The sequence below is a fragment of the Glycine soja genome, chromosome 17 (assembly GCF_004193775.1).
Source record: "Glycine soja cultivar W05 chromosome 17, ASM419377v2, whole genome shotgun sequence".
Taxonomy (NCBI): Eukaryota; Viridiplantae; Streptophyta; class Magnoliopsida; order Fabales; family Fabaceae; genus Glycine; species Glycine soja.
In genome coordinates, this window is record NC_041018.1 from 3,052,061 (window position 1) to 3,077,884 (window position 25,824).

General features: G+C 37.9%; 1 protein-coding gene and 1 pseudogene across 5 annotated transcripts; both read left to right on the plus strand.

Moving 5' to 3' along the window:
* Positions 1–7,415: 7,415 nt before the first annotated feature.
* LOC114394097 lies at positions 7,416–15,195 on the plus strand (annotated as a pseudogene).
* A 3,655-nt stretch (positions 15,196–18,850) lies between these two features.
* Positions 18,851–25,588, plus strand: LOC114392191 (ABC transporter B family member 21-like). 5 transcript variants are annotated; one of them, XM_028353242.1, is made up of 14 exons: positions 18,858–19,099; positions 19,368–19,670; positions 19,764–19,873; positions 20,241–20,295; positions 20,398–20,573; positions 20,835–21,056; positions 21,148–21,386; positions 21,509–22,034; positions 22,142–22,415; positions 22,550–23,439; positions 23,860–24,126; positions 24,331–24,594; positions 24,715–25,008; positions 25,095–25,588. In XM_028353242.1, the coding sequence occupies exons 2-14, from the start codon at positions 19,526–19,528 to the stop codon at positions 25,449–25,451; spliced, it is 3,819 nt and encodes a 1,272-aa protein (XP_028209043.1). In that variant the 5' UTR covers positions 18,858–19,099; positions 19,368–19,525; the 3' UTR covers positions 25,452–25,588. The 5 variants fall into 5 exon arrangements, with proteins under 5 accessions (XP_028209045.1, XP_028209043.1, XP_028209042.1 ...); XM_028353241.1 differs by having other exon boundaries at positions 18,858–19,102; positions 19,368–19,873; XM_028353239.1 differs by having other exon boundaries at positions 19,368–19,873.
* The last annotated feature ends 236 nt before the right edge of the window (positions 25,589–25,824 follow it).

Here is a 25,824-nt window from a genome sequence, read left to right on the forward strand (position 1 = left end):
TTTATCACTTTTACATAAAGATCTGTCTAAAGAATTGGTTACTAATTTACTATGTAGAAGTCACGAAGCTATGAGCTTGATGTTAAAAAAATTGATGTGCAAATATCAAACCCTCTTTATATCGTACCAAATTCCCCTCTGTCGAGAACTGATTATTCCTCAATCAATGGGTTTCGTGAATGTAGTTGTTGAAGATTGAAACATTCAGACAAATATTGAAATCCTTAACTGACTGGTAAGCGCCAATAGATGAAGACAACAAAGACAATATTAATGTAGTAGAAGCTGCATATGATATAACCGTGGTTTGGGTGCAGAATCAGCCTATCATTATTTTTTACGATTTAAACAACTAATCGTAGGATTTTTGGGGCCTTAACATAGCTTACGAAACCACCAACTTTATTAATATATCCTATTTGGCCTATGAAAAAACAAAGTTCCTAGAATCTCTGGTACGTGACTCGTGCTCAAGTGCTGGCTTCGAGGGCCAGGGGCCTCCCAGAAAAGAAGAAAAGGACAGAGAAAGAATCACGAGAATGAGGAAGAAGGAGCGTAATTGTTCTTATTCATTTGCTAGTTATTTACATATATTTATAATGCCAATTGCTACATGTAATTATCAGATTTGCAGGAATATCTGCATAACGGAATTTGATTCTCGATGCTTCCTAACAAAAGACATTGTGATCTAGCAAATCCTGTGCTGCCAGCTCAGCTCCTCGTCATTTGTAATTCCTTCCTCAAGCATAATCTCTGAGATACGCGGGCCTGGTAATCCTCCTTTTTGGTTTTGCTGTTTGTACCCCTGTGTTCATGTCTGCTGCTTTCTCTATTTCTTCTTCTGGTGTTGCTCTGTTACTATCATCTTCCCGTGGCCCTTGGAGAATCACCTTGTCCTCAAGGTGATGGGTCTGCTTCAGCTGTTCCCAATCTTCCCAAGAAGTGTCGTCAGGTAGTAATCCCTTCCATTGAACTAAGACTTCCCATGACCCCTCGGGTGTCGCAGCACGGCGTGTATCTAAAATAGCTAAAGGAGAGATAATGGGCTGGTTATTGAGGAATTGGTCCGGCAGGGAAGGTGTATCACTGGTGACGGAGGCACCATGAAAAGGTTTTAAAAGTGAACAGTGGAAGACGGGGTGAATTCGCGCGCCCTCGGGTAGTTTCAATCGATAAGCAACCTTACCAATCTTTTCGAGAATCAGAAAGGGACCGTAGAAGCGTTTAGCTAACTTGCCGGAGTTGGCCGGAGCTTCCTTGGCGGAACGCTGCCGATATGGGCGGAGTTTTAAGAGCACCCAAGCACCCACCTCATACTCAACTTCACGCCGCTTGGCATCAGCAGTTTGCTTCATGGCAGCCTGGGCCTTTAAAAGCTTCTGACGGATGCAAAGAAAGACTTCCTCGCGGTGCTTCAGAATGTCGTCCACCGCATCTAATTTAGAAGACCCCGTAATATAGTCTGGAAAAGAGAAAGGTTTGCGCCCAAACGTTATTTCATATGGTGTAGAGCCCGTGCCGACGTTCCAGGAGGTATTATGAGATAATTCAATCCAAGGAAGGAAGCGGCCCCAGGTTCCCGGCCGGCGATGCACGAAAGCCCGCAAATATTGCTCGATGACTCTGTTCATGACTTCAGTCTGACCATCACTCTGTGGATGGTAGGCTGAACTCATTCGAAGTCGTGTACCACTTAATTTAAAAAGCTCTTGCCAAAAGGTACTCATGAAAAGAGGGTCGCGATCGGAAACTAAGCTCCGGGGTTGACCATGAAGTTTGACCACGATGTCAATGAAGAGAGAGGCGACCATGTGTGCCGTGTGCGCAGTGGGTAAGATACCCAAATGAATGCCCTTAGAAAAGCGGTCCACAACAACAAGTAGCACCGTTTTGCCTTGATATGAGGGGAGCCCCGTGATGAAATCCAGGGAGAGATCCTCCCATGGCCGAAAGGGAACAGGTAAGGGACATAGCAGACCGGCCGTGCGTTTCGTCTCATATTTGGTAAATTGACATTCTGTGCAATTAGCCACAAAGGTAGCAACATCGGAACGGAGTCCCGGCCACATGAAATTTTCCGATAACCTAGCCGTCGTCTTGGCGACGCCCATGTGGCCACCCATCGGAGTCGCGTGATATTCCTGCATGAGTGTCTGAATAAGAGGAAGCTCGCGGGGTAACCAAATTTTTCCTTTGTAGAGGAGGAAATTTTGACTAAGAGTGAAATCAGGGTAGGAGGCCGGAGAATTGATGAAGTCTTGTTGGCGCTGACAATATTGAGGATTGTTGGCTAACTGCTGGCGTAATTCCTCAAGAAAGGTCAAACAAGGAATGGATAAGAGCAGCGAGAGTGAAGGATGGAAGTCCGGCGACCGTGACAGGGCATCAGCTGCTTGATTATGCTTCCCGGAGCGATACTGGATTTGATAATCAAATCCCATTAGTCTTGCTAAGTACATATGCTGTTCGGGTGTCTGAATAACCTGAGTGAGCAACTCTTTCAAGCTCCGATGATCTGTGACAATGGTGAATGAGTGGCCCAAAAGATATTGGCGCCACTTCTTCAAGGCCGAAGTAATCGCGAATAATTCACGAACATAAGTCGAGGCCCGGAGGAGTTTCTTAGGGAATGGCTTGCTGAAATAGGCAATAGGGTGTCCTCTCTGTGATAGTATGGCACCCATGCCATTGCCGGAGGCGTCCGTCTCAACTGTGAAAGGCTCCTGAAAGTCTGGAAGTGAAAGAACAGGAGCGGTGGACAAGGCCGATTTAAGAGCTTCAAAGGCTTGTTGAGCTTGTGGGGTCCATCGGAAAGGGTCTGACGTGGCCTTGACCAGCGGTTCAGCAATCATAGCATAGCCTCGAATGAATCTCCGGTAAAAACCGGCGAGCCCTAAGAAGCTTCGAACAGCTCTGGTGGAATGAGGTTGAGGCCAATTAACAATGGCAGCAACCTTATCGGACATGGGTTCGACACCACGCTGGGAAACTAAATGTCCCAAATATTCAACCTGCGATTGACCAAAAGAACATTTAGATTTCTTAAGAACAAAATGGTTGTCAAGGAGAACCTGGAAGGTTAAGTCCAGATGACGCAGGTGATCTTCAAAAGAGCTGCTGTAGATAAGTATGTCATCAAAGAAAACGATGACGAAGCGACGAAGAAAAGGCCTGAAAATGAAGTTCATTGTGGCCTGAAAAGAAGATGGAGCATTGCAGAGGCCAAAGGGCATCACTCTGAACTCATAATGTCCGTGATGAGTTCGAAATGTTGTTTTAGGGATATCCTCTGAATGCATGCGGATTTGATGATAACCTTGGAGAAGATCGAGCTTCGAAAAGCATTGAGCACCCCCCAATTCATCCAGTAATTCGTCTATAGTGGGTATCGGAAATCTGTCCTTGACGGTGAGGGAATTCAGTGCCCGGTAATCGACGCAAAATCTCCAGGACCCATCATGCTTCTTCACTAATAAGACCGGGGATGAAAAGGGGCTAGTACTGGGTTGGATTAAACCCTTCTGAAGCATTGATTCAACTTGCAATTCTATTTCCTGCTTTTGAAAATGGGGGTAACGATACGGTCTGACGTTGACCGGAGTTGATGAGGGTAATAAATGAATGTGGTGGTCAGTGGGACGTGGTGGGGGAAGTGTCGGAGATGGTTGGAAGAGGACGGCATACTTGGTGAGCAGAGCTTGAAGGGAAGGGGGTAAGGTGTCTGGGGAAGAAGGTGGAGTGTCATTAGCTAGAATCGTGATCTGAAAATAAAGTCCCTGGGGCTGGGTCCGACAGAGACGGCGGAATTGGGACGAAGACATGGAACTCAGGCTAGCCTCGGGATCCCCCTGCAAGGTGATTAATTGATCATTGTGAATGAATTGCATACTTAAGGTGGAGTAATCAGTCAACACAGGGCCTAGTGTTTTAAGCCATTGAACCCCGAGGACCACGTTGGCACCCGAGATTGGGAGGACATGGAGGTCGACCGTGAAGTTGTGATTCTGAATTTGGACGGAAATGGCTTCACATATGGAATGGCACTCCAAATATTGGCCATTACCCACCATTACACGCAGAGGAGAAGTGGTTCGGCAGGATAAGCCTAATTGGGTCACTAATTGTTGCTGAACAAAGTTGTGGGTACTGCCCCCATCAACCAGTAGTAGCAAAGGGTGGTCGGAGATGGCACCGATGAAGCGTATGGTCTCCGGAGCAACGTGGCCAGCAAGGGAATTAAGTGATATTTGGGCTGAGTATGAAGGTGGGCTTTCGGGTGGATCGGTGGGTTGGGTAGGTATCGGGTCATTAGTTAATGTGATGGGCGGGTCAAAATTAGGTATATGAGAAAGGGGCGGGTCGTCCTCATCTGATATGAGGAGAAAAAACCTAGAGGAGCAGCGGTGCCCTCGATGGAATTTCTCCTCACAGTTGAAACAGAGGCCACGTTCCCTTCGAGAGGCAATCTCCTCCGGGGACAACCGTTTCCAGGTTTGGGGCGGTGGTCGCGGGGGCGGGGGTGGTAATAGAGGGGGTAAGGCCGAAGGGGGCGGCGGAGAGGGTGTCTTGAGGATAGGGGAAAGAGGTGGGAAGGATACTGGGGAATTAGGGTTGATTTGAGGGAAGGAAGGAAACCCTGAAGGTGGGCACTGGAATGGGGGCAAAGGGGAAGGGCGAGGACGAGGCTGTGAACGTATGTCGGAGAACTTCTCCTCCTGCAAGCGCGCGAGGCCCGCGGCTTGAACCAAGGTGGCCGGCTGGTGGGCTTGAACCTCCCGCCGTATCTCCGGGATGAGGCCGGAGATAAAGCAACTGAGGAGGAAGGTGGAAGGTGGAAGGCAACCCTGTCGTGCGGTTGGCGAGGTCCTCAAAATCCGAAAGGTACTGCGTCACTGTCCCAGTTTGGGTAAGCTTACTCAGAGCTCCTGAAGGGTCCTCGAATTGGGAAGAAGCAAAGCGGGTGCGCAGGGCATGTAAGAAGGCAGGCCATGACGGAAATTGCTCAGAGGTGTTCATCCACTGAAACCAGGCGAGCGCGCGACCTTCCATATAAAAGGAAGCAATGGTGAGTTTGTCTGAATCTGGGGTACCATGGTACTCAAAAAATTGAGTTATTTTGTAAATCCAGCCAAGTGGGTCTGACCCATCAAACCGTGGCACATCTAATTTCAACCTGTGGATGGGTGTAGGTACAGGTGGTGGTAATGGTGGTGGAGTAGGTGGGGTGGTGGAGAACACCGGGGAGATTCGTTGAATGAGTTCATCAATCTTGAGAGTCATGGCGTTAACGGACTCTCCAAGATATAGCTGCTGTTTAGTGAGGCGACTGAGGACATCTTCCAACTTGTCCGGCGAGAGTGACGTGGATTCAGGGTCAACCATAGTGAAGAGCAACGAGAGCACCAAATTGGTACGTGACTCGTGCTCAAGTGCTGGCTTCGAGGGCCAGGGGCCTCCCAGAAAAGAAGAAAAGGACAGAGAAAGAATCACGAGAATGAGGAAGAAGGAGCGTAATTGTTCTTATTCATTTGCTAGTTATTTACATATATTTATAATGCCAATTGCTACATGTAATTATCAGATTTGCAGGAATATCTGCATAACGGAATTTGATTCTCGATGCTTCCTAACAAAAGACATTGTGATCTAGCAAATCCTGTGCTGCCAGCTCAGCTCCTCGTCATTTGTAATTCCTTCCTCAAGCATAATCTCTGAGATACGCGGGCCTGGTAATCCTCCTTTTTGGTTTTGCTGTTTGTACCCCTGTGTTCATGTTGCTTTCTCTATTTCTTCTTCTGGTGTTGCTCTGTTACTATCAATCTCATAAATTTTCTAATGTTGTAATTGATTTGATGGTGAAGGAGACGTTGTTGTGTTCCTTCCCCTGGCTCCTGAATGGAAAGAAATGGTATTTTTTTATTTTTTATTTATCATCGGAAGCAAAGTGACCAGCTGTGTTGAATTTAAGTGGTTTATAATTTTTTAATTAATAAAGATAATAACAGTTTTTAATCACTATTATTTTAAATTAATTATTTTAAAGTTAATAATATATTAATGTTTTTAATATAAAATTGGAAAAGAAGACTAAGTTGAAACATTTTGAAAAGATAAAGAATGAAAATAAGATATTTTAAATTTAATGTATTAAAATGAAAGCAAGATCTTAATTTATTTATAAATTTTATTGTCTATCAACTAAAAAAGATAATTAATATTATATTAAAAGGTTAAAATAATAATTATTTTCTGCCAAATTTTTTCTACAATAATTATAATGAATTGAGGAAGTAATGTGTATGTTTCTGGACAATTACACTTTCCAAATAACATAAATAAAACCTAATATAACGGAAGAATTAAGAGAATATTCTCTATCTCAATTGACCAAATTAATTAAAAAATAAACCAATTTTTAATATGTTTGAATTAGAGGGAAAAAAATATTTTAGTTGAGAAAATAGAACAAAGTGGAAAAAGTTAGAAACACATTTGATATTTTCTTTATTTTTGTAATTTTAATTTTAATTTAGGAAAGAAAGAGATAGAATGAAAAAGAATATATGCGAAAAGAAAAAAAAATGATAAAATTAACTGAAAACTGAAAAATTATATGTGTTTGGTAAAATTAATTATTAAAGTATTTTAAAAGTATAAAATGATAAAAAAATCATGATTTATTTAAAAGGAGAGTAATAAAAAAACAAATAAATATATTGAGGTTGAAATTAGAAGAAAATATAAAAAGTTAAAAACTAGAAAGAAGCATTATAAAAAAAATTAATTCAAGTAGTGTTTTAAAAAAAATACTATGAAATATTAAAAAAAATTATTTACCAAATAGTCAAACTAATTTTTCAACTTATTAAAAAAGAAGTTAAAATGACTTTGGAATCAGTGAAAGTATTCGACTGTGATTCACAACAAAAGAAAATTGATGAAAAATAATAATCTTGACAGTGATTCACAACAAAAGAAAATGATGAAAAAACTTTATGGTCAGAGGTATTCGACTGATGATGAATCATTTACTTTTTTTTAATAAAATAATAATCTTAATTTCAACACTATACAAATCAAAGCAACTAATGCGGCTAGACCAGCTAAAACATAATTTAATTAACTTGCGGGTTAAGAAATTTACTGATTCAATTTTTCCAATTTATTTACTAAAATATTTAACTCATGTTGTACACTGTACAGCATCAACCATCCAAGCTGGAACTTGTTACATTAGTTGGAACCAAAAAATTCCGCTTTCCAACTATATATTTCCGCTTCTGCTGCATGCTATGACTAGTTTCCCTTCTTTCTGTCAAGGTAGAAATTGTTTCAGCTTTTTGGTTCTAAAAGGTTCACTTCTTTTGGTTTTTATTCTTCTAAAGCATAGTTTTCCTCTTACACAGCTTCTCTCCAGCGCTTGATGTAGTTTTTTTTGTTGTTAACTTGTCATTTTCCGCCGCTTCTGCTAAAGTAAAATTTTTCAAAGTTGACTCTTGATTTTCTCTGCTGAAGTATGTCTTGTGTTTGACTGAGTCTGAATACAGAAACCCATTAAAAAAAAGCCATCATCTTCTTCACAAACTCAGTTCACACACAACAATCCAAGAAGAAGAAAAAAATGAAATTTCACTATGAGGTTACGCTTTGGAGAGCACAATCTTGTGTGTTACTAACTTGAACCTGTAATGCATTTTCTGCAGGTTTTTTCCGTTTACAGTGATTACTAATTAGTATAAGGGTGTGTAAAGTCTTCAATGAAGAAAATGGCAGAGGATATTGACTTGAATGGAGATCCTAACAGCAAGAAAGACTCAAAGAACAGTGAGGCCAAAGATGAATCTGCAAAAACAGTGCCCTTATAGAAGCTTTTCTCATTTGATGATCCTTTGGATCATTTTTTGATGTTTATGGGGTCTGTTGGTGCTATTGGGAATGGAATCTCCATGGCCTTAATGACTTTGGAAATATCATCAATTCATTTGGAGGAACCAAAATCTCCAACGAAGTTGTTGATGAAGTTTCTAAGGTAATTCCTCACTAATCCCTTTTACTAATACTAATTCATATTGGTGAAATGTCCAAGGTGTAATTGCTGAAGCTTGAGAAGTGTAGCATCTGTTTACTATCGGTATATTATATTAGTAACTTAACACTTTACTATAAATAACTGTGTTCAGGTGTCTCTGAAATTTGTATACTTGGCCGTGGGTACCTTTTTTGCGTCACTTTTGCCCAAGTACATCACATTATCTGTTAGTTCTTACAGTGTAAGTAGCTAACTAATTAGTTTGGCTTCTTGTGACCCCAAAAGAAACCTTGTTTGCTATGTATCAGGGCTGACATGCTGGATGATCACGGGGGAGAGACAAGCTGCAAGAATTAGAGGCTTATACCTTCAAAATATTTTGAGGCAAGATGCCAGCTTCTTTGATAAAGAAACTAGAACTGGAGAGGTTGTTGGAAAGATTTCAGGTTACACTGTTCTTATTCAAGATGCCATGGGTGAGAACGTATTAACGAAACACCACATGAGTCTTAAGTCATTATTATCTTGTTTAAGCTAAATTTTGTTTCTTCATTGTTTTCCCCCCTTTCATTTCAGGTGGCACAGTTCATACAGTTGATGACAACTTTCGTCGGAGGTTTTGTAATAGCATTCATCAGGGGATGGCTTCTAACTCTTGTCATGCTATCTAGTATTCCACCTCTTGTTTTGTGTGGTTGTATGTTAGGCCTGATTATTACGAAAACATCATCCAGGGGACAAGAAGCTTATTCTATAGCAGCAACTGTAGTAGAGCAGGCAATTGGTTCTATCAGAACTGTATGCACCCTGACAAAAAAAAGTACTAACTTTTTTCTTTTTGATATTGCTGAAGAATATATAAATGACTTCCATTTATCCAATTCAGGTTGCATCATTCACCTGGGAGAAGCAAGCTATAGATAAATATAATCAGTCCTTAATCAAACCTTACAAGGCTGGAGTGCAAGAAGCACTAGCTACTGGTTTGGGGTTTGGTTCTCTCTATTTTGTTTTTAACTGCAGTTATAGTTGGGCTACATGGTTTGGTGCAAAAAATGGTAATAGAGGAAGGATACACAGGAGGAGAGGTTGTGACAGTAATTATGGCTGTATTGACTGGCTCCTTGTAAGTTGTGTGTGTTCCTCTTTCTTAGTGTGAGCCTATAATTTTTAAAATTGAATCCCTCCCCCTATCTGAAAACTGAGAAGATATGAAAGGAGTATCATCCTACCTAACTAGATTTCCAATCTCAGGTCTCTTGGGCAGGCATCTCCAAGCTTGAGTGCTTTTGCTGCTGGACAAGCTGCAGCCTTTAAGATGTTTGAAACAATTAAAAGGAAGCCAGAGATTGATGCTTATGACATTACTGGTCGGCAGCTTGATGACATTCGTGAAGATATAGAGCTTAGGGAGGTTTGCTTTAGTTATCCTACTAGACTTGATGAACTGATATTCAATGGATTTTCTCTTTCAATACCAAGTGGCACTACTACAGCTTTGGTAGGAGAAAGTGGGAGTGGGAAATCCACAGTTGTTAGTTTGGTAGAGAGATTTTATGATCCACAGGCAGGTGAAGTTCTCATTGATAGTATCAACCTGAAAGAATTTCAACTGAAATGGATTGGACAAAAAATAGGCCTAGTAGTCAGGAACCAGTTCTCTTTACTTGCAGTATTAAAGAGAATATTGCCTATGGAAAGGACGGTGCAACTGTTGAAGAAATCAGAGCTGCAGCTGAAATAGCTAATGCTGCCAAATTTATAGATAAACTTCCTCAGGTCTACCCTCAAATCTCCATTTAAGTGTCAAAAATGCAATGTGAATTACTGCTTAACTGTTTGAAATGTTCTCTACATTTGTCTGGATTTTCTTTATCTGCAATAGTATATAAGACTTGAGTAAAAGTATTCTCACTTCTATTATTATACTGAATGGTCCTTTTACCTCAGTAATTTTGTATAATAATGAACGTAGGGACTAGACACAATGGTTGGTGAGCATGGAGCTCAGCTCTCTGGGGGTCAAAAGCAAAGAGTTGCTATAGCAAGAGCAATTTTGAAAGACCCAAGAATCCTACTTCTGGATGAAGCTACAAGTGCCCTTGATGCTGAATCTGAGAAAATAGTACAGGAGGCATTAAACAGAATAATGATAAACCGAACAACTGTCATTGTAGCATACCGCTTAAGTACTATAAGGAATGCTGATAGCATTGCTGTTATTCATCAAGGAAAAATAGTTGAAAGAGGTAAACATAACATACAGTAATAGAAATCTAATTTCTCCATGGTCCAATTCTCAAATTTTTATATGCCTTATTGTGTCATTATATTTTTCCATGATCAGGTTCACATGCTGAGCTTACCAAGGATGCTAATGGAGCTTATAGTCTGCTCATTAAACTGCAAGAAGTTAAAGGGTCAGAACAAAATGTTGCAAATGACACAGAAAGGCTAGAAAGTACTGTGCATTCTGGAATACATTCAAGTCAAAGATCTTTCTTACGATCTATAAGTCAAAGATCATCAGAAGTTGGAAGCAGTGGTCACAACTCATTCTCAGCATCACATGCGGTTGGCTTCTTGGAACCTGCAAATGGAGTACCTCAAACATCTCCAACAGTTTCTTCACCACCGGAAGTGCCACTCTATCGCCTGGCACATTTAAACAAACCTTACACTCCAGTCTTACCAGCAGGGAGTATAGCTGCAATAATAAATGGAGTGTTATTACCCATTGTTGCTATCTTCATGTCCAAAATGATAAGTATTTTCTATGAGCCAGTTGATGAACTTCGTAAAGATTCAAAACATTGGGCTTTACTATTTGTTGCACTTGGTGTGGTATCATTTGTGATGTCTCCATGTAGATTCTACCTTTTCAGCATTGCTGGTGGTAAGTTAATCAAAAGGATCTGGAAAATGTGTTTTAAGAAAGTAGTTCACATGGAAGTTAGTTGGTTCAACGAAGCTGAACATTCAAGGGGAGCAACTGGAGCAAGGCTCTCTTCTGATGCAGCTTCTGTACGAGCTTTGGTTGGGGATGCACTTGGTTTGCTGGTTCAAAATATTGCTACAGCAGTAGCTAGCTTGGTAATTGCTTTTGATGCAAGCTAGCAGCTTGCTCTGGCACCTATATTAGCACTAAATGGATACGTGCAATTCAAGTTCTTGAAAGGAATCAGCGCAGATGCAAAGGTTTGTTCTTTACTTCCACTAAGCAATCAACTAATATTGTGGATGAATACGGAAATATCTGTTTTCAACTTCAGGGGAAATGGAGTTATTTAGATCTATCTCTTTGTATATTTCATTGTTCAATTTTGGCACCCCATCAATAAGAGATAAAAAATGAACATAGATCAACAGTGTGACAAGCATGTGCTCTGAATATGTTTTTGACTTAGCTATATGTTAAAAGTATTAATATTCTATTTACCTGACAGAAACTGTATGAGGAAACAAGTAAAGTGGCAAATGATGCAGTAGGGAGTTTAAGAACAGTTGCTTCTTTCTGTGCTGAAAAGAAGGTGATGGAATTGTACGAGGAAAAATGTGAAGGACCGATTAGGACAGGCTTAAGGTGAGGAATAACAAGTGGAAATAGTTATGGGGTATCATTCTTTATGCTGTATGAAGTTTATACATGCAATTTTTATGCTGGAGCTCGACTTGTAGAGGATGGAAAAGCAACAGTGTCAGATGTTTTCCATGTAAGTTACTCTCCTACCTTGTCACCAAGTCAAAATTTCCATTACTTTTCTTCTTGTCGTCACAGTTATTGTAAAGCTATTATTCATCGAGATAGGGTGGTCCCGTGCATGAGACTTCACTACTTTTCTTGTATTAATGATATTGATTCCTGATTTGCAGGTCTTTTTTGCTCACCTTGGCAGCTTTGGGAATCTCTCAATCTGGATCTTTGGTCCCTGATTCAACTAATTCAAAAAGTGCTGCTGCTTCTGTATTTGCTATTCTTGACCGAAAGTCACAAATTGACCCAAGTGATGACTCTGGATTGCAATGAGATCATGATGAGATAACAGAATTTGTGTGCAACTATTATTGGATCAAGGCATCTCCTGCTACTTCTGCTATTCTGCATATGCTGTCATTCTGGGTTTAACTACTTTCTGTTAATTCTGTTATAATTCTGTTTTTACTGTGTTTAGTTATTTTCCTCCTGTTTCTCCTCATATATGTATATAGCTGATAACTAGATGATATACAGCTTTGTAATTTTTCCTGCAAGTTAATCTGATTCTGAGTTTCCTCAGCATTCTCTGTTTCTTTCTTCCTTCTTGCATTTCCATTGCAAAACTTCAATATGGTATCAGATGAACAACAACCTCTACGATCCTCTTCCTCAATGGGCCTGTGATCTTCTCCTTTGTCTCTTCTCCTAATCACTCTCCCATCAGCTTTTCCGTTTGGATTCATGGCAGCACCAGTTAAAGATTTCAGTTAAGATCCCTTTCACCCACTGTTTCTACATCATTCGGATGGCCCAGGACTCATCCTTACCTCCCAACCTCTTGACCACAAGAACTACACCACATGGAGCCTCGCAATGATGGTAGCTTTTTCGGTGAAGAACAAGGTGGCCTTCATCGATGGATCCCTCCCGATGCCAACCATAGCTGATCCTACATATGCTGCATGGACTCGTGGTAACAATCTTGTCATTTCCTGGCTTTACAATTCTGTTTCTAAAGACATCATTAGCAGCATCTTGTTTGCAAACACGACTAAGGAAATTTGGGAAGATTCGAAAACACGGTTTTCCCGAAAGAATGGCCCAAGAATTTTACAATTGAGAAAGCAGCTAATGTCATTACAAGAAGGAAATGATGATGTTAGTACCTACTATACCAAATTAAAATCAGTTTGGGAAGAACTCTCAGGCTATAAACCAACCTTCTAATGCAAATGTGGCGGGTTACAAACTCTACAAGATTACACCGAATCTGAATATGTCATGTCCTTTTTAATGGGCCTAAACGACAGTTTTGCTCAGGTCTGGGGTCAGATTCTCCTCTCTGATCCTCTTCCCCCCATTGGTAATGTCTTTTCTCTTGTTATTCAAGAAGAAGCACAAAGAGAAATTGCTGTAAACCACATACCTTCTCTAAACTCTAATACTATGGCCTTTGCTGTCAACTCTACAACCAAGAACCCTACTAATGGTAAGAGTAGGAATGCCAAGAAAGAGAGACCTCAATGTGCTCATTGCAACCTACTGGGTCATACAAAAGACAAGTGTTACAAACTTGTTGGCTATCCTCCAAATTACTTCAAGAACAAGCCTCAGCAAACTGTAAATCAGGTAACTGATCCTGATGAGTCCCCGAGTCAAGGTGCCACAAATACTTTGTCTGCTGCTCAATGTCAATAGTTGATTAACCTCTTTACAAAACAATTAAACACAGAGAACAATGTTGATACTCTTGCCACAAATGTTTCAGGTATATGCATGAACACTAGTCTTGGTATCTCTCATTCTCAGCCTGTGCGACTTCATTGTGACAGTCAAGTAGCGCTTCATATTGTCAAGAACCCAGTTTTTCATGAGCCCACCAAGCACATCGAAGTGGATTGCCACTTCATTCGCGACAAGTATCTCACTGGTAATATTGCACCTACTTATGTTCCTACACATGCACAATTAGCTGACATTTTTACTAAGGCTCTTGATCCCACTTAGTTCACCTCTTTGCTGTGCAAGTTGGGGATATGTATTTACATACTCCAACTTGAGGGGGGTAATGAGATCTTGATGAGATAACAGAATCTGTGTGCAATTATTATCCCGTATTATTAGCCTGTGATCATGTAAATCAATTTGTTTAGTCTAGACGTAATCTTAGGAGTTTTATTTGGAGAATTAATCTGTATAGTTCAATCTTAGGAGATTTGGTTGTAACTCTCTTGTATATATTTATGCCTTAGCATAACTTGAAATACAAAACAAAATTATTCTGTCATAGAATCCTTTAGATTGACATTGGAAGAAGTCAATGGAGAGATTGAATTTAACCATGTCAGTTTCAAGTATCCTACTAGCTCTGATGTTCAAATACTCAGAGATCTTTGCTTGATGATTCATAATGGCAAGGTAACTTTCTAATTTGCACATCTTGTCTTCTTCACTACTTTAAACTTTTCTTCCTAAACAAATAGATTAACTATACTGATAAAGTAAACAGACAGTTGCACTGGTTGGAGAAACTGAAAGTGGAAAATCAACGGTGATCTTGTTATTACGAAGATTTTATGATCCAGACTCGGGTCACATTACTCTGGATGGAACAATCCAAAGGATGCAAGTTAAATGGCTGAGACAACAGATGGGCCTGGTGAGCCAAGAGCCTGTGCTGTTTAATGACACCATCAGAGCCAATATTGCATATGGAAAGGGCGGTGATGCAACAGAGGCAGAAATTATAGCTGCAGCAGAACTGAGTGTCTTATTCACTGAATCTCTCTTAATAAAGACTAGAGCAACTGGTGTATCCTCAAAATTCTGAATTAGTACATGTTATTTAGACACCATATGATTCTATGAACACAGGTCTTATTTCTTGAGAGCATTATGTTATATATGCAAGGTTATGACACAATAGTAGGGGAGAGAGGGATTCAACTATTGGGAGGGCAGAAGCAGCGGGTGGCAATTGCACGAGCTATAGTGAAGAATCCAAAAATATTACTACTAGATGAGGCCACAAGTGCACTTGATGCTGAGTTTGAAAAGGTGGTACAGGATTCACTAGACTGTGTTATGGTGGACCGAACCACAATAGTAGTGGCTCATAGGTTATCAACTATAAAGGGTGCAGATCTAATTGCGGTAGTTAAAAATGGGGTCATAGCAGAGAAGGGAATGCATGAAGCATTACTCAACAAAGGAGGTGACTATGCTTCCTTAGTAGCGTTGCACACAACTGCTTCTACATCTTAGTCCTCTTACAGCTTATTGTTGATTTTATCGGAGTAAAATTTGATGCTGGGGATTTTTATCCCTCTGAATGATTACGCAAGTTTAAATGCCACTCTCTATCTGCACTCTGCAGCTTTGTTCACGTATACTATGTAATATTTTTGTTGAAAGAAATAGTGTCATAAAAGATATTTTCTTTGTTTAATCTCTTCTCGGTTCTATATATCATTCTCATTTACATCAAAATCTTGTACAAGAATATGTTACTAATTTACCATGCAGAACCCATACACCTGTGAGTGAGCTTGTGTAGGAACCTGAATGGTGTAAAAGTGATGCAGATGTCAAACTTTTATTTTTTTATATTTTAAATTTTGAGCAATTTCCCCTGTGGAGAACTGATTCCTCAATGGGTCTGAGATGCTACATTTTCCATAAATGTAGTTCTTTAACACTGAAACACCCCAACAAGATCTTAATCCTTAGCTGTGACTGGTAAACACCAGATAGATGAAGACAAAGAGACAATGATGCTAAAGTGGTTGGAGTTGAAGATAATGGCCAAGCATGTTATCACAACTAAGTGAGATGCGGCAGAATAACTGTTGAAAAAAGGCTCCAGGAGTGTTATCATACCTTAATAACTCAGTAATTGGACACCTGGCTGATCAGGCAAAACTGGAATCTCTCAAATATGAACAGAACCTGAAAAAAAGGGAGAGTTAATAAATTATGTTTTGCTGTAAGTTTGGCCTTTAAAAAAATCTTTCTGGTGTATTAAAAGAAGAAAACTAAACGTAATACTTTTCAATTCCATTGTCTGTACCTGATAAAGGCCAGATTGAAAAACATGGACAAAAAAATTGTGAAAAGAAAAAATTCTGTAATTATATGAAACAAATTGGACAGGAGATGCTATTGCTTTTGATTTAATTTATATTAATGTATAAGGTTAAGAGTTGTTAGAAAGAAAGCTAAAAAGGCACTCAATTAATGAACAAGAATATGTAAAATTTACTCATGTGACTAAATGATAAAAGTTTAAGAAGTTCACGTTGTAGTTCAGAGAGTTGGTATCTCAACTTTTATATATTATAGTAATAGTAATAGATTGTGTGAGAATCTCATGGAAATCAAAATCAAATTTGATTACTCGTATAATTGGTCTTAATTTTGGGGTGTTTATGGGCCGGATCAGGTTTGATTAAAGTTGTTACTCAACTCGATTAAAATTTTACGGATTAGGTTGAGTTGGATTGTAAAAAAAAAAAATCATTGTTAGACCCGCACTAATTCGATCATAAACATGTAAGGTCAGGGTTAATTAAATTTAAATATTTAAAATTTATTTTTTATTTTCTAAAAATTAATTTTTTTTTTGCTTAAAATTAAGTTTTGTAAATATATAATGACTAAATACAGTAAAAATAAATCAAATTATGGTAATATTTGACTAATAAAATTAATGATTTCAATGCTAATATGATATTTTTAATTTAGATAGAAATAAAGCATTATATTAATTAATGAGAAAACATAAATAAAATCAAGACAAAGATAAAAACAATTTAAAAAAGAAAAAAAATCATGAGTGATTTAATTTAATAAATTATATGAGTTAAAAATTAATATCATTTGTATTTAAAAAATAATTTATGTTCAATAATAAATTCTCTCTCTATATATATAATTTGATCTTAATTTAACTGGATTTGATGAAAACACTTAAATATCCAACCCACTATGATGGGACGGGTTGGATGATGGTAAACCTATACATGTGAAGACTCCTACCTCAATTAAGACCACATTTCAGTTACAATGATTTATTCATTTTCTAATTAATTAATCTTACCATGAAATCATTTTATTCTTGCATGAATATTGAATAACTAGACGCTACAGTAGCCTTTTATTTTATATGTATATTTCAATCAATTATTTGTAGGATAATGCCAAAACAATTATGAGCGTCAAAGCATTTACTACATCAATCTTTGTTGTAAATTAGCTTCTGGAGAAACAAATCTGTATCCAAATTCCTGGGCTAATGCATAAAGATAGCCCACAGGAGACAATCTACAACTTCTTCTCCCGTCATCGCTTGCGCAGCACATGCATAATGGACCATCATAATGTTGACCATATTATAAAACTCTTAGTTGTATTATTGTATATTTTTATTGCACGGTTCTTGTGTTTTATTCTTTATGAGCTTACTAATTTTTGCCCTTTAAAGATGCTAGACGTAGCCGTCGAGTCCTACCCTTAAAATAGTACAATGTTAACCAAACAAATATTTATATACATTATTCCAGAACAAAGATTGTACGTTATAAATATGTATTTATATATATGCATGTAGCATTGTATGATCAGGAAAATAGGTCATTTTATTATTTGATAATGATTTTTAGAAAAAGACATCATGGAGATAATTCTAATTAGTAAACATCACACGATACCTGCGGTCCCAGAGTATCATGAGTCAAATACGTAGCATATATAAAGAGAGAGAGAGTAGTAAAGGACGAAAATAAAAACAAAAGGAGGAGGTGGAACTTAGAGATTAAAATTTTGAGTTGTTTAACAAATAATGCGTTTGTCCATTCGTTGGAACGTTATTCAATTATATATAAACCTTAGCATGATTAAAGAATAAGAAATGGGCATCGAGGCAATATATAGAGGTTAAACTGCATTTGTCTAGAGATGCTGCTTAGGTATGCATGCATAATGTATATAGGTTTCATAGTAATATATACTATTAGATATAGAAAAAGAAGGAAAGCATTGGTCACGAAAAAAATATATACCAATTTGAGCTGTCAACATAATTTTCGTGCGCAAACGAATATTTTAGCAAAGAGGTCAACAAAGGCTTCATATTACATTCCAAGTTCAAATTTTGCATGAAATATATAATCATGCAGAGATTATTTACAGTTGATGAGAGAGATAAATAAAGCCATCATAATGGAATAGAGTTTTGACTTATTGATGAATAATGATAAATTTATTTTTTATGCCGACTCATATATTGTAGTGATACATGTCTTCCATCAAATTAATAATATATCGTAATAGTGATTAGTTATAAATGTCTTGAAGAAAAGTACGCACTTCCGGTGGACCACAAATATAAAGTCAACGAATTTTTTGGTTAATAATCCTAAATTCAAATTTAATAAAATATTCATTGGTTTTTTTGGTACATAAATATTAATTAGTTTAGACTCAAATTTTTTTTAAAAAAAGATTAATACTTAAATAGCCGATTTCTTACTTGGCCATGGATATAGCTTCCGTAACTTTCGCCTCTCACTTAAGTGTCTGGCTAGCTAGGAGAGTACTTTGGTCATTCTTAACTTTCAAATTCAACATTATACTACTCTTATGACCATATTGAATTGCTTGAAAAAAGAATTCTACCATGCTATTTCTGCTTCACTAATACAACACTTATAACCAATAAAGTGGCCAATATCAGGGGAAGATTTCTTGGATAATCTAGAATAATGCTATATTTGATATTTAATGTAAATTTTATTTTTTTATTTACAAATATTAATAGTTAATTTTTATTAATCAGAGGAATCAAACTCATAACCCTTCTTTTTTTTTTACAATTTTATTATATAATATATTTAAGTCAAATGATAAAAACTATATCCTTAAGGTCAAGGAATCAAAATCTGAAAATAATCAAAATATTAACTTGAAAGCAACATTTTTTTAAGTTTTTAATATATTATACTTCTAAGAATACATAAAGTTTAAGGAATGGTAGCTAGAAATGACTTTAGAACATTGCTCATATATTTTAAATTTAATTCTGGGATGATTATAAACTCCACGTGTAATGTTCATATCAAAGAGCTCTTGTTCCATTATGCATTTAAACCGTACATAAACTATTATCTTGGGTAATGAGCATCTAATTCTGTTTTGCTCTTTTGCTTAATCTCGTAATTTAAAGAGGAGCCTAGTTAACTTGCAATAGTAGTCTACTGCCAACTGGTTTTCGTCAATCCTATAGTTTTCCTTCATTATCCTATTGCTTTATGGTGCTACTTTGCATCATTCTGAGAACGTTGGAAGCATTTCTACCTCAAGTTTGCAAAAAGGTGGTTCGTTTCTGGCTTGTACTTCTTTAAGAAAATAACAATGATCACAAAAGCATTACTTTGATATATCTTTGGATGTTGAATGTGCTTTGATCACTCATGTTGGTTTTTGCAAGTATACCTTGCACCTTATAATTAGTTCTTTCTGTCCAATTCTGGTTTCCCTGCTAACTTTTCTTTTCTTTACTTTTTTTCTCACCCTTCAATTTTCATTCGTTTCTATTGTTTGGATGAGTCAACTAATTTCCAATATACGTGGCTTTTGCAGTTTTTGACATCTAAAGAATTATAACGCACTTCAGTGGTGACTTTTGATGGAAAAACTAAAAGCGAGTTGATGACTCAAACCAGTGATCCTTCTTCAGCAGCTCTTTTTACTTTTTAGTGTTTATAAGTTGTGAACCAAGACAGGTTTTCCTTGAGGAAATGGTGGCTGAGGCCGGCTTGGAAGCAGATATGACTTCAACCAAGACGACAGGATCAACGAGTGATCATCCACCAGCTCAAGGTCCTGAAAATACCCAAGAAATTGAATACATGCAGCAGGATTGCAAGAAGAACAAAATGAAGGGTGAAAGCAATAAAACAGTACCCTTTTACAAACTTTTCTCATTTGCAGACTCTTGGGATTGTCTTCTGATGGTAGTTGGGGCAATAAGTGCAGTTGGTAATGGAATCTCTATGCCTTTAATGACAATACTTATTGGAGATGCGATTGATGCTTTTGGAGGAAATGTTGATAATAAACAAGCAGTAGTTCATCAAGTTTCCAAGGTAATGCCTAGCTCCCTTTCATTAATAATCAATGTCGGAACAATATATATCAACAAGAAGGAAAATGTGAAAATAGTGAGATGGAATGATTTGGAAACATGAACACTTGCATGGGTGCGTGAAAATGAGATGTACAGTACTCCACTTTAAATTGTCTCACATTTTTTCATGCCACCGAATAATTGCTAAGTAATTTTTATTTAGAATTTGTCTTATCTAATTTCAACAACTTATTAGTGTCAGTGATTCTATTGTACAATAGCCTGTGGTATCTAATTCCACAAGAATTAAGTGTGAGATGAACAATTTGGATTCGAAATTCTCTTATTTTCATGTCATAACCCATCAAGCTTTGTTTCATGCTCAGGCATCACTGAAGTTTGCATCCATCGGCGCAGGTGCCTTTTTTGCAGCATTCTTGCGTAAGCATACCAACTCCAATTATTATGCTTACTGTATAACTAGAAATACAATTTTTCTTAATATAAAAATAACAAGATTTACACATACGTGCAATCTTCCAGAGGTGGCTTGCTGGGTGATCACCGGGGAGAGACAAGCTGCAAGAATAAGAGGCTTATACCTCAAAGCAATTTTGAGGCAAGATATCAGCTTCTTTGACAAGGACACCAACAGTGGAGAGGTTGTTGGAAGGATGTCAGGTGACACGGTTCTTATTCAAGAGGCCATGGGAGAGAAGGTATTAATGGACCACTATTCAAGTCCTAAATCGTTAGCATCTCATCAAGAGTATATATTTTTACCTTATCATCCAATCACAAATATGATAAGCTTGTTGAATTTTACAATAGCTACTTAAAAGTCATACATATCATGATTTCTGATTGGTTGACAGTATAATTTTTTTTAACAGTGCATAGAAATTAAACTCTTTCATCAAACTATGATAAAACAAACTTTGAAGTTAAATTTTTCTTTCTTCTTTTGGGTGATATCTCAGGTAGGAAAATTCATACAATATGTGGCATGTTTTTTTGGAGGTACAGTCATAGCATTCATCAAGGGTTGGCTTCTAAGCCTTGCTCTTCTATCTTCTCTTCCACTTCTTGTCCTCTCTGGTTCCGTAATGAGCTTTGCTTTTGCCAAGATGGCATCCCGAGGACAAACAGCTTATTCTGAAGCAGCTACTGTAGTGGAGCGGACAATTGGTTCAATTCGAACTGTATGCCAACCTTCAGAATGTACTTTCCATGTTTTTATTTTTCATGTTGCAAGAGAGTAGCATATAAAAGATCCACATTGCTCTAATGCAGGTTGCATCATTTACTGGTGAGAAGCAAGCTATAGCTCAATACAATCAATACTTAATTAAAGCTTACAGAGTTGGAGTGCAAGAGGGTGTGGCTGGAGGGTTTGGCTTTGGTTTAGTTCGTCTATTTATTTACTGTACCTATGCTTTGGCAGTGTGGTTTGGAGGGAAGATGGTACTAGAGAAAGGTTATACAGGAGGACAAGTCATTAGTATATTTTTTGCAGTTTTGACTGGTTCCATGTAAGTTAGCTTCTACTTTCCCATATACATTGTGGATGAATGAAACAATCCATATCTTACAACCTCTACCAAGCTTGGCAGGAAAATTTGATGAAATTTTCTGGGCTAATTTCTTTTTGTAGGTCTCTTGGGCAGGCATCTCCAAGCTTAACTGCATTCGCTGCAGGACAAGCTGCTGCCTTTAAAATGTTTGAAACGATTAAGAGGCAGCCAGATATTGATGCTTATGACACTGGTGGTCGACTGCTAGATGATATTTCTGGTGATATAGAGCTTAAGGAGGTCTGCTTTAGTTATCCTTCCAGACCTGATGAGCAAATATTCAATGGATTTTCAATTTCAATACCAAGTGGCACTACTGCAGCTTTGGTAGGGCAAAGTGGAAGTGGGAAATCAACAGTTATTAGTTTAATTGAGAGATTTTATGATCCACAAGCTGGTGAAGTTCTCATTGACGGTATCAATCTCAGAGAATTTCAACTGAAATGGATCAGACAGAAAATAGGACTTGTCAGCCAGGAACCAGTTCTCTTTGCTTGCAGCATTAAAGAGAATATTGCCTATGGTAAAGATGGGGCAACAGATGAAGAAATCAGAGCGGCAGCTGAACTCGCTAATGCTGCTAAGTTCATAGATAAATTTCCCCATGTGAGCTCGCAATTCATCTTTCATATTTGAAAATTTTCTGTGTCTATGTGTGTGTATTCAGTAAGAGACCTTTTTATGTCATTAGTTTTGTAAAATTGTGAGTTTAGGGACTTGACACGATGGTTGGCGAGCATGGAATTCAGCTCTCTGGAGGTCAAAAACAAAGAATATCTATAGCAAGAGCAATTCTGAAGGATCCAAGAATTCTGCTCCTTGACGAAGCTACAAGTGCTCTTGATGCAGAATCAGAGAGAGTGGTGCAAGAGACCCTAGACAGAATTATGATAAACCGAACAACTGTCATTGTAGCCCACCGCCTAAGCACAATAAGGAATGCAGATGTCATTGCAGTTATTCATCATGGAAAAGTAATAGAGAAAGGTATAATACTGTGTTGCCACAAAAATGAAACTCAGTATAACAATCCGTTTTCAAGTGATTCTCTCCTCAAAACCACATTTTCATTTTTCCTTGACATTTATATTGCTGCATTCTTATTTCTTTCAATTGATTAGGCACACATGCTGAACTCACTAAAGATCCTGATGGAGCTTTTAGTCAGCTCATTAGATTGCAAAAAATTAAAAGGGAATCAGATCAATATGATGCAAATGAGTCAGGAAAGCCAGAAAACTTTGTAGATTCTGAACGACAATTGAGCCAACGGCTTTCTTTCCCTCAATCTTTTAGTCTGGAATCATCTGGAAGAGGAATCGACAGCCAACGCTCATTCAAAATATCAAATGCCATGCCAACCTCACCAGATCTCTTTGAAACATCTGAAGGAGGGCCTGAAGTTCTTCCTTCAGCAGCATCAAATAAACCTCAAGAAGTTTCACTTCTCCGCATTGCTTATCTTAACAAGCCTGAAATCCCAGTGTTACTCTTGGGGACTGTAGCAGCAGCAGCAACTGGGGCAATACTACCCACCGTGGGGCTTCTTCTCTCGCACATGATAAATACTTTTTTTGAGCCTGCAGATGAACTCCGTAAAGACTCAAAGTTTTGGGCATTAATATTTGTTGTACTTAGTGTGGCTGCCTTCATATTTATTCCATTAAGGTCCTACCTTTTTGCTGTAGCTGGTTCTAAGTTGATAAAAAGGATCCGGCTTATGTGTTTTGAGAAAATAATTCAGATGGAAATAGGTTGGTTTGATAAAGCTGAGAATTCAAGTGGAGCACTTGGAGCAAGGCTCTCAACTGATGCGGCTTCTATTCGAACTTTGGTTGGGGATGCTCTTGGTTTGCTGGTTCAAGATATTTCTACTGCAATTACAGCCTTGGTAATTGCCTTTGACGCAAACTGGCAGCTTTCTCTCATCGTTCTTGTTTTGGTACCTCTAGTATTACTAAATGGAAATTTGCAAATGAAGTCCATGCAAGGATTTAGCACCAATGCAAAGGTTTGTTCCTTAATGATATCAAACTATAAGCTGCTAGCGTGAAACCTTATGAAAATATCTAAATTCTAGACACAGTGCCGTTTGGGATGGGAAACTTTGGATGTAAATGTTGTCTGAGTGGAAGCCATCAGACTAACCATTGTGCAAAGCCATTTGATTTCATTTGTATTTTTGCATTTGGCTTGATCCAAAGATAAATCCAATGGAAGGGATAAGTTTTTGTTTGTTAAGTAGAATGTTTGTGTATGCTGCATTACTCTTTCTGCATATACTCAAACAAGATAAACTGTGTTTCAATTGTGGTCTCAAATCTCCGTGTACATCTTCGATTATATTTAATTAGTACATCTTTGTTTCTGTAGTTAATTAATGCTAATATCATTTGACCAATGTGATTATTATGCTCTATATGTTCCGCAGAAACTATATGAGGAAGCAAGTCAAGTAGCGAGTGATGCAGTAGGGAATATCAGAACAGTTGCCGCTTTCGGTGCTGAAGAGAAGGTGATGGAATTATACCAGAAAAAATGTGTAGGACCAATTCAGACAGGTATAAGGCAAGGTTTAGTCAGCGGAACAGGTTTCGGCTTATCACTCTTCTTTCTGTTCTCTGTTTATGCATGCAGTTTTTATGCTGGGGCCAGACTTGTTGAGAGTGGCAAAACATCAATCTCTGATGTTTTCCGTGTAAGTTATTGTCCTATCTTTGTCTCGATCCCACATATGAAGGTTTTTACTTATCTGAATTGTTGATGACAATGTGTTTGCTAATATCTCCGATAAATTAAAAAATTGTTATTCTTTCTCTTTAAAATAAAACAATATAGATAATTTGAGAGCTGAGCCCATCACACTATTCTAGCATTGAACAATTCATTTATTAATTTTCAGGTATTTTTTGCTCTCTCTATGGCAGCTATAGCAATGTCACAATCTGGCTTCATGACCCCTGCTGCAAGTAAAGCAAAAAGTTCTGCTGCTTCTGTATTTGCTATTCTTGATCAGAAATCAAGAATAGACCCCAGTGATGAGTCTGGAATGACACTGGAAGAAGTGAATGGAGAGATCAGGTTCCACCATGTCACTTTCAAGTATCCAACAAGGCCTAACGTTCTTATATTCAAAGATCTTTCCTTGAACATTCATGCAGGAGAGGTAACTAATCAAATAATCTATTGGTTTGATGCATAAATCTCATCATAGGAACAAGTGATTCTTTCAGACAACCTTTCTTAAGGCAGAATCTAAGAGTTTGATTACACTGATGGAAATCAGACAATTGCTCTAGTAGGTGAAAGTGGAAGTGGAAAGTCATCAGTGATCTCATTGTTACAAAGATTTTATGACCCAGATTCGGGGCAGATTACACTGGATGGAACAGAAATCCAAAAGCTACGAATTAAATGGTTTAGGCAGCAGATGGGCCTGGTAAGCCAGGAGCCTGTGTTGTTCAATGACACCATCCGAGCCAATATTGCGTATGGAAAAGGTGATGACGCAACAGAAACTGAAATTATAGCAGCAGCTGAACTGGCCAATGCCCACAAGTTCATTAGCAGTTTGCAGCAGGTAAACCTACACACTATTCGAAAAAAACTTATCTCATAAAATTTTGAATATTTAGCTATCTAAACACCTAATGTATAAGCATTCAGGGTTATGACACATTAGTGGGAGAGAGAGGGATTCAACTATCTGGAGGGCAGAAGCAGCGTGTGGCAATTGCAAGAGCCATAGTGAAGAGTCCAAAAATATTACTGCTAGATGAAGCCACAAGTGCACTTGATGCTGAGTCTGAAAGAGTGGTTCAGGATGCACTTGATCGAGTGAGGATGGATAGAACCACAATTGTGGTGGCTCACAGGTTATCCACCATAAAGGATGCAGATTCAATTGCAGTTGTTGAAAATGGAGTCATTGCAGAGAAAGGAAAGCATGAAACTTTGCTTAACAAAGGTGGTACATATGCTTCCTTAGTAGCACTGCACATTAGTGCTTCTTCATCATCATAGACCCTTTTAGCTCGTTGCTCAAATTATCCGATGGTTTCTTGATCTCTTCTTTAAGGCAATATTCCTATGTAATGAAACTTTATATACACTTGATTTCCCATTTTTCATGAATTTCATGGTTATACATCTTTTCATCACATGGTGTAGTTCCAAAGGTACAGATAACAACCACGAGCATCTAAACCAAATGATATGTTAAGCAGTGTGCTGAAATGAAATTACAAATTACATTACACAGCATAACAATTTTGAAAAAAAGTAATGATATTAAAGAGAGGAAAATCTAACATCATTTTGGAAAAAGTAATGATATTAAAATGAAACAAATTAAATATCAGTTTGGAAAAAGTTCGTCTACAGAATACAGTAATTC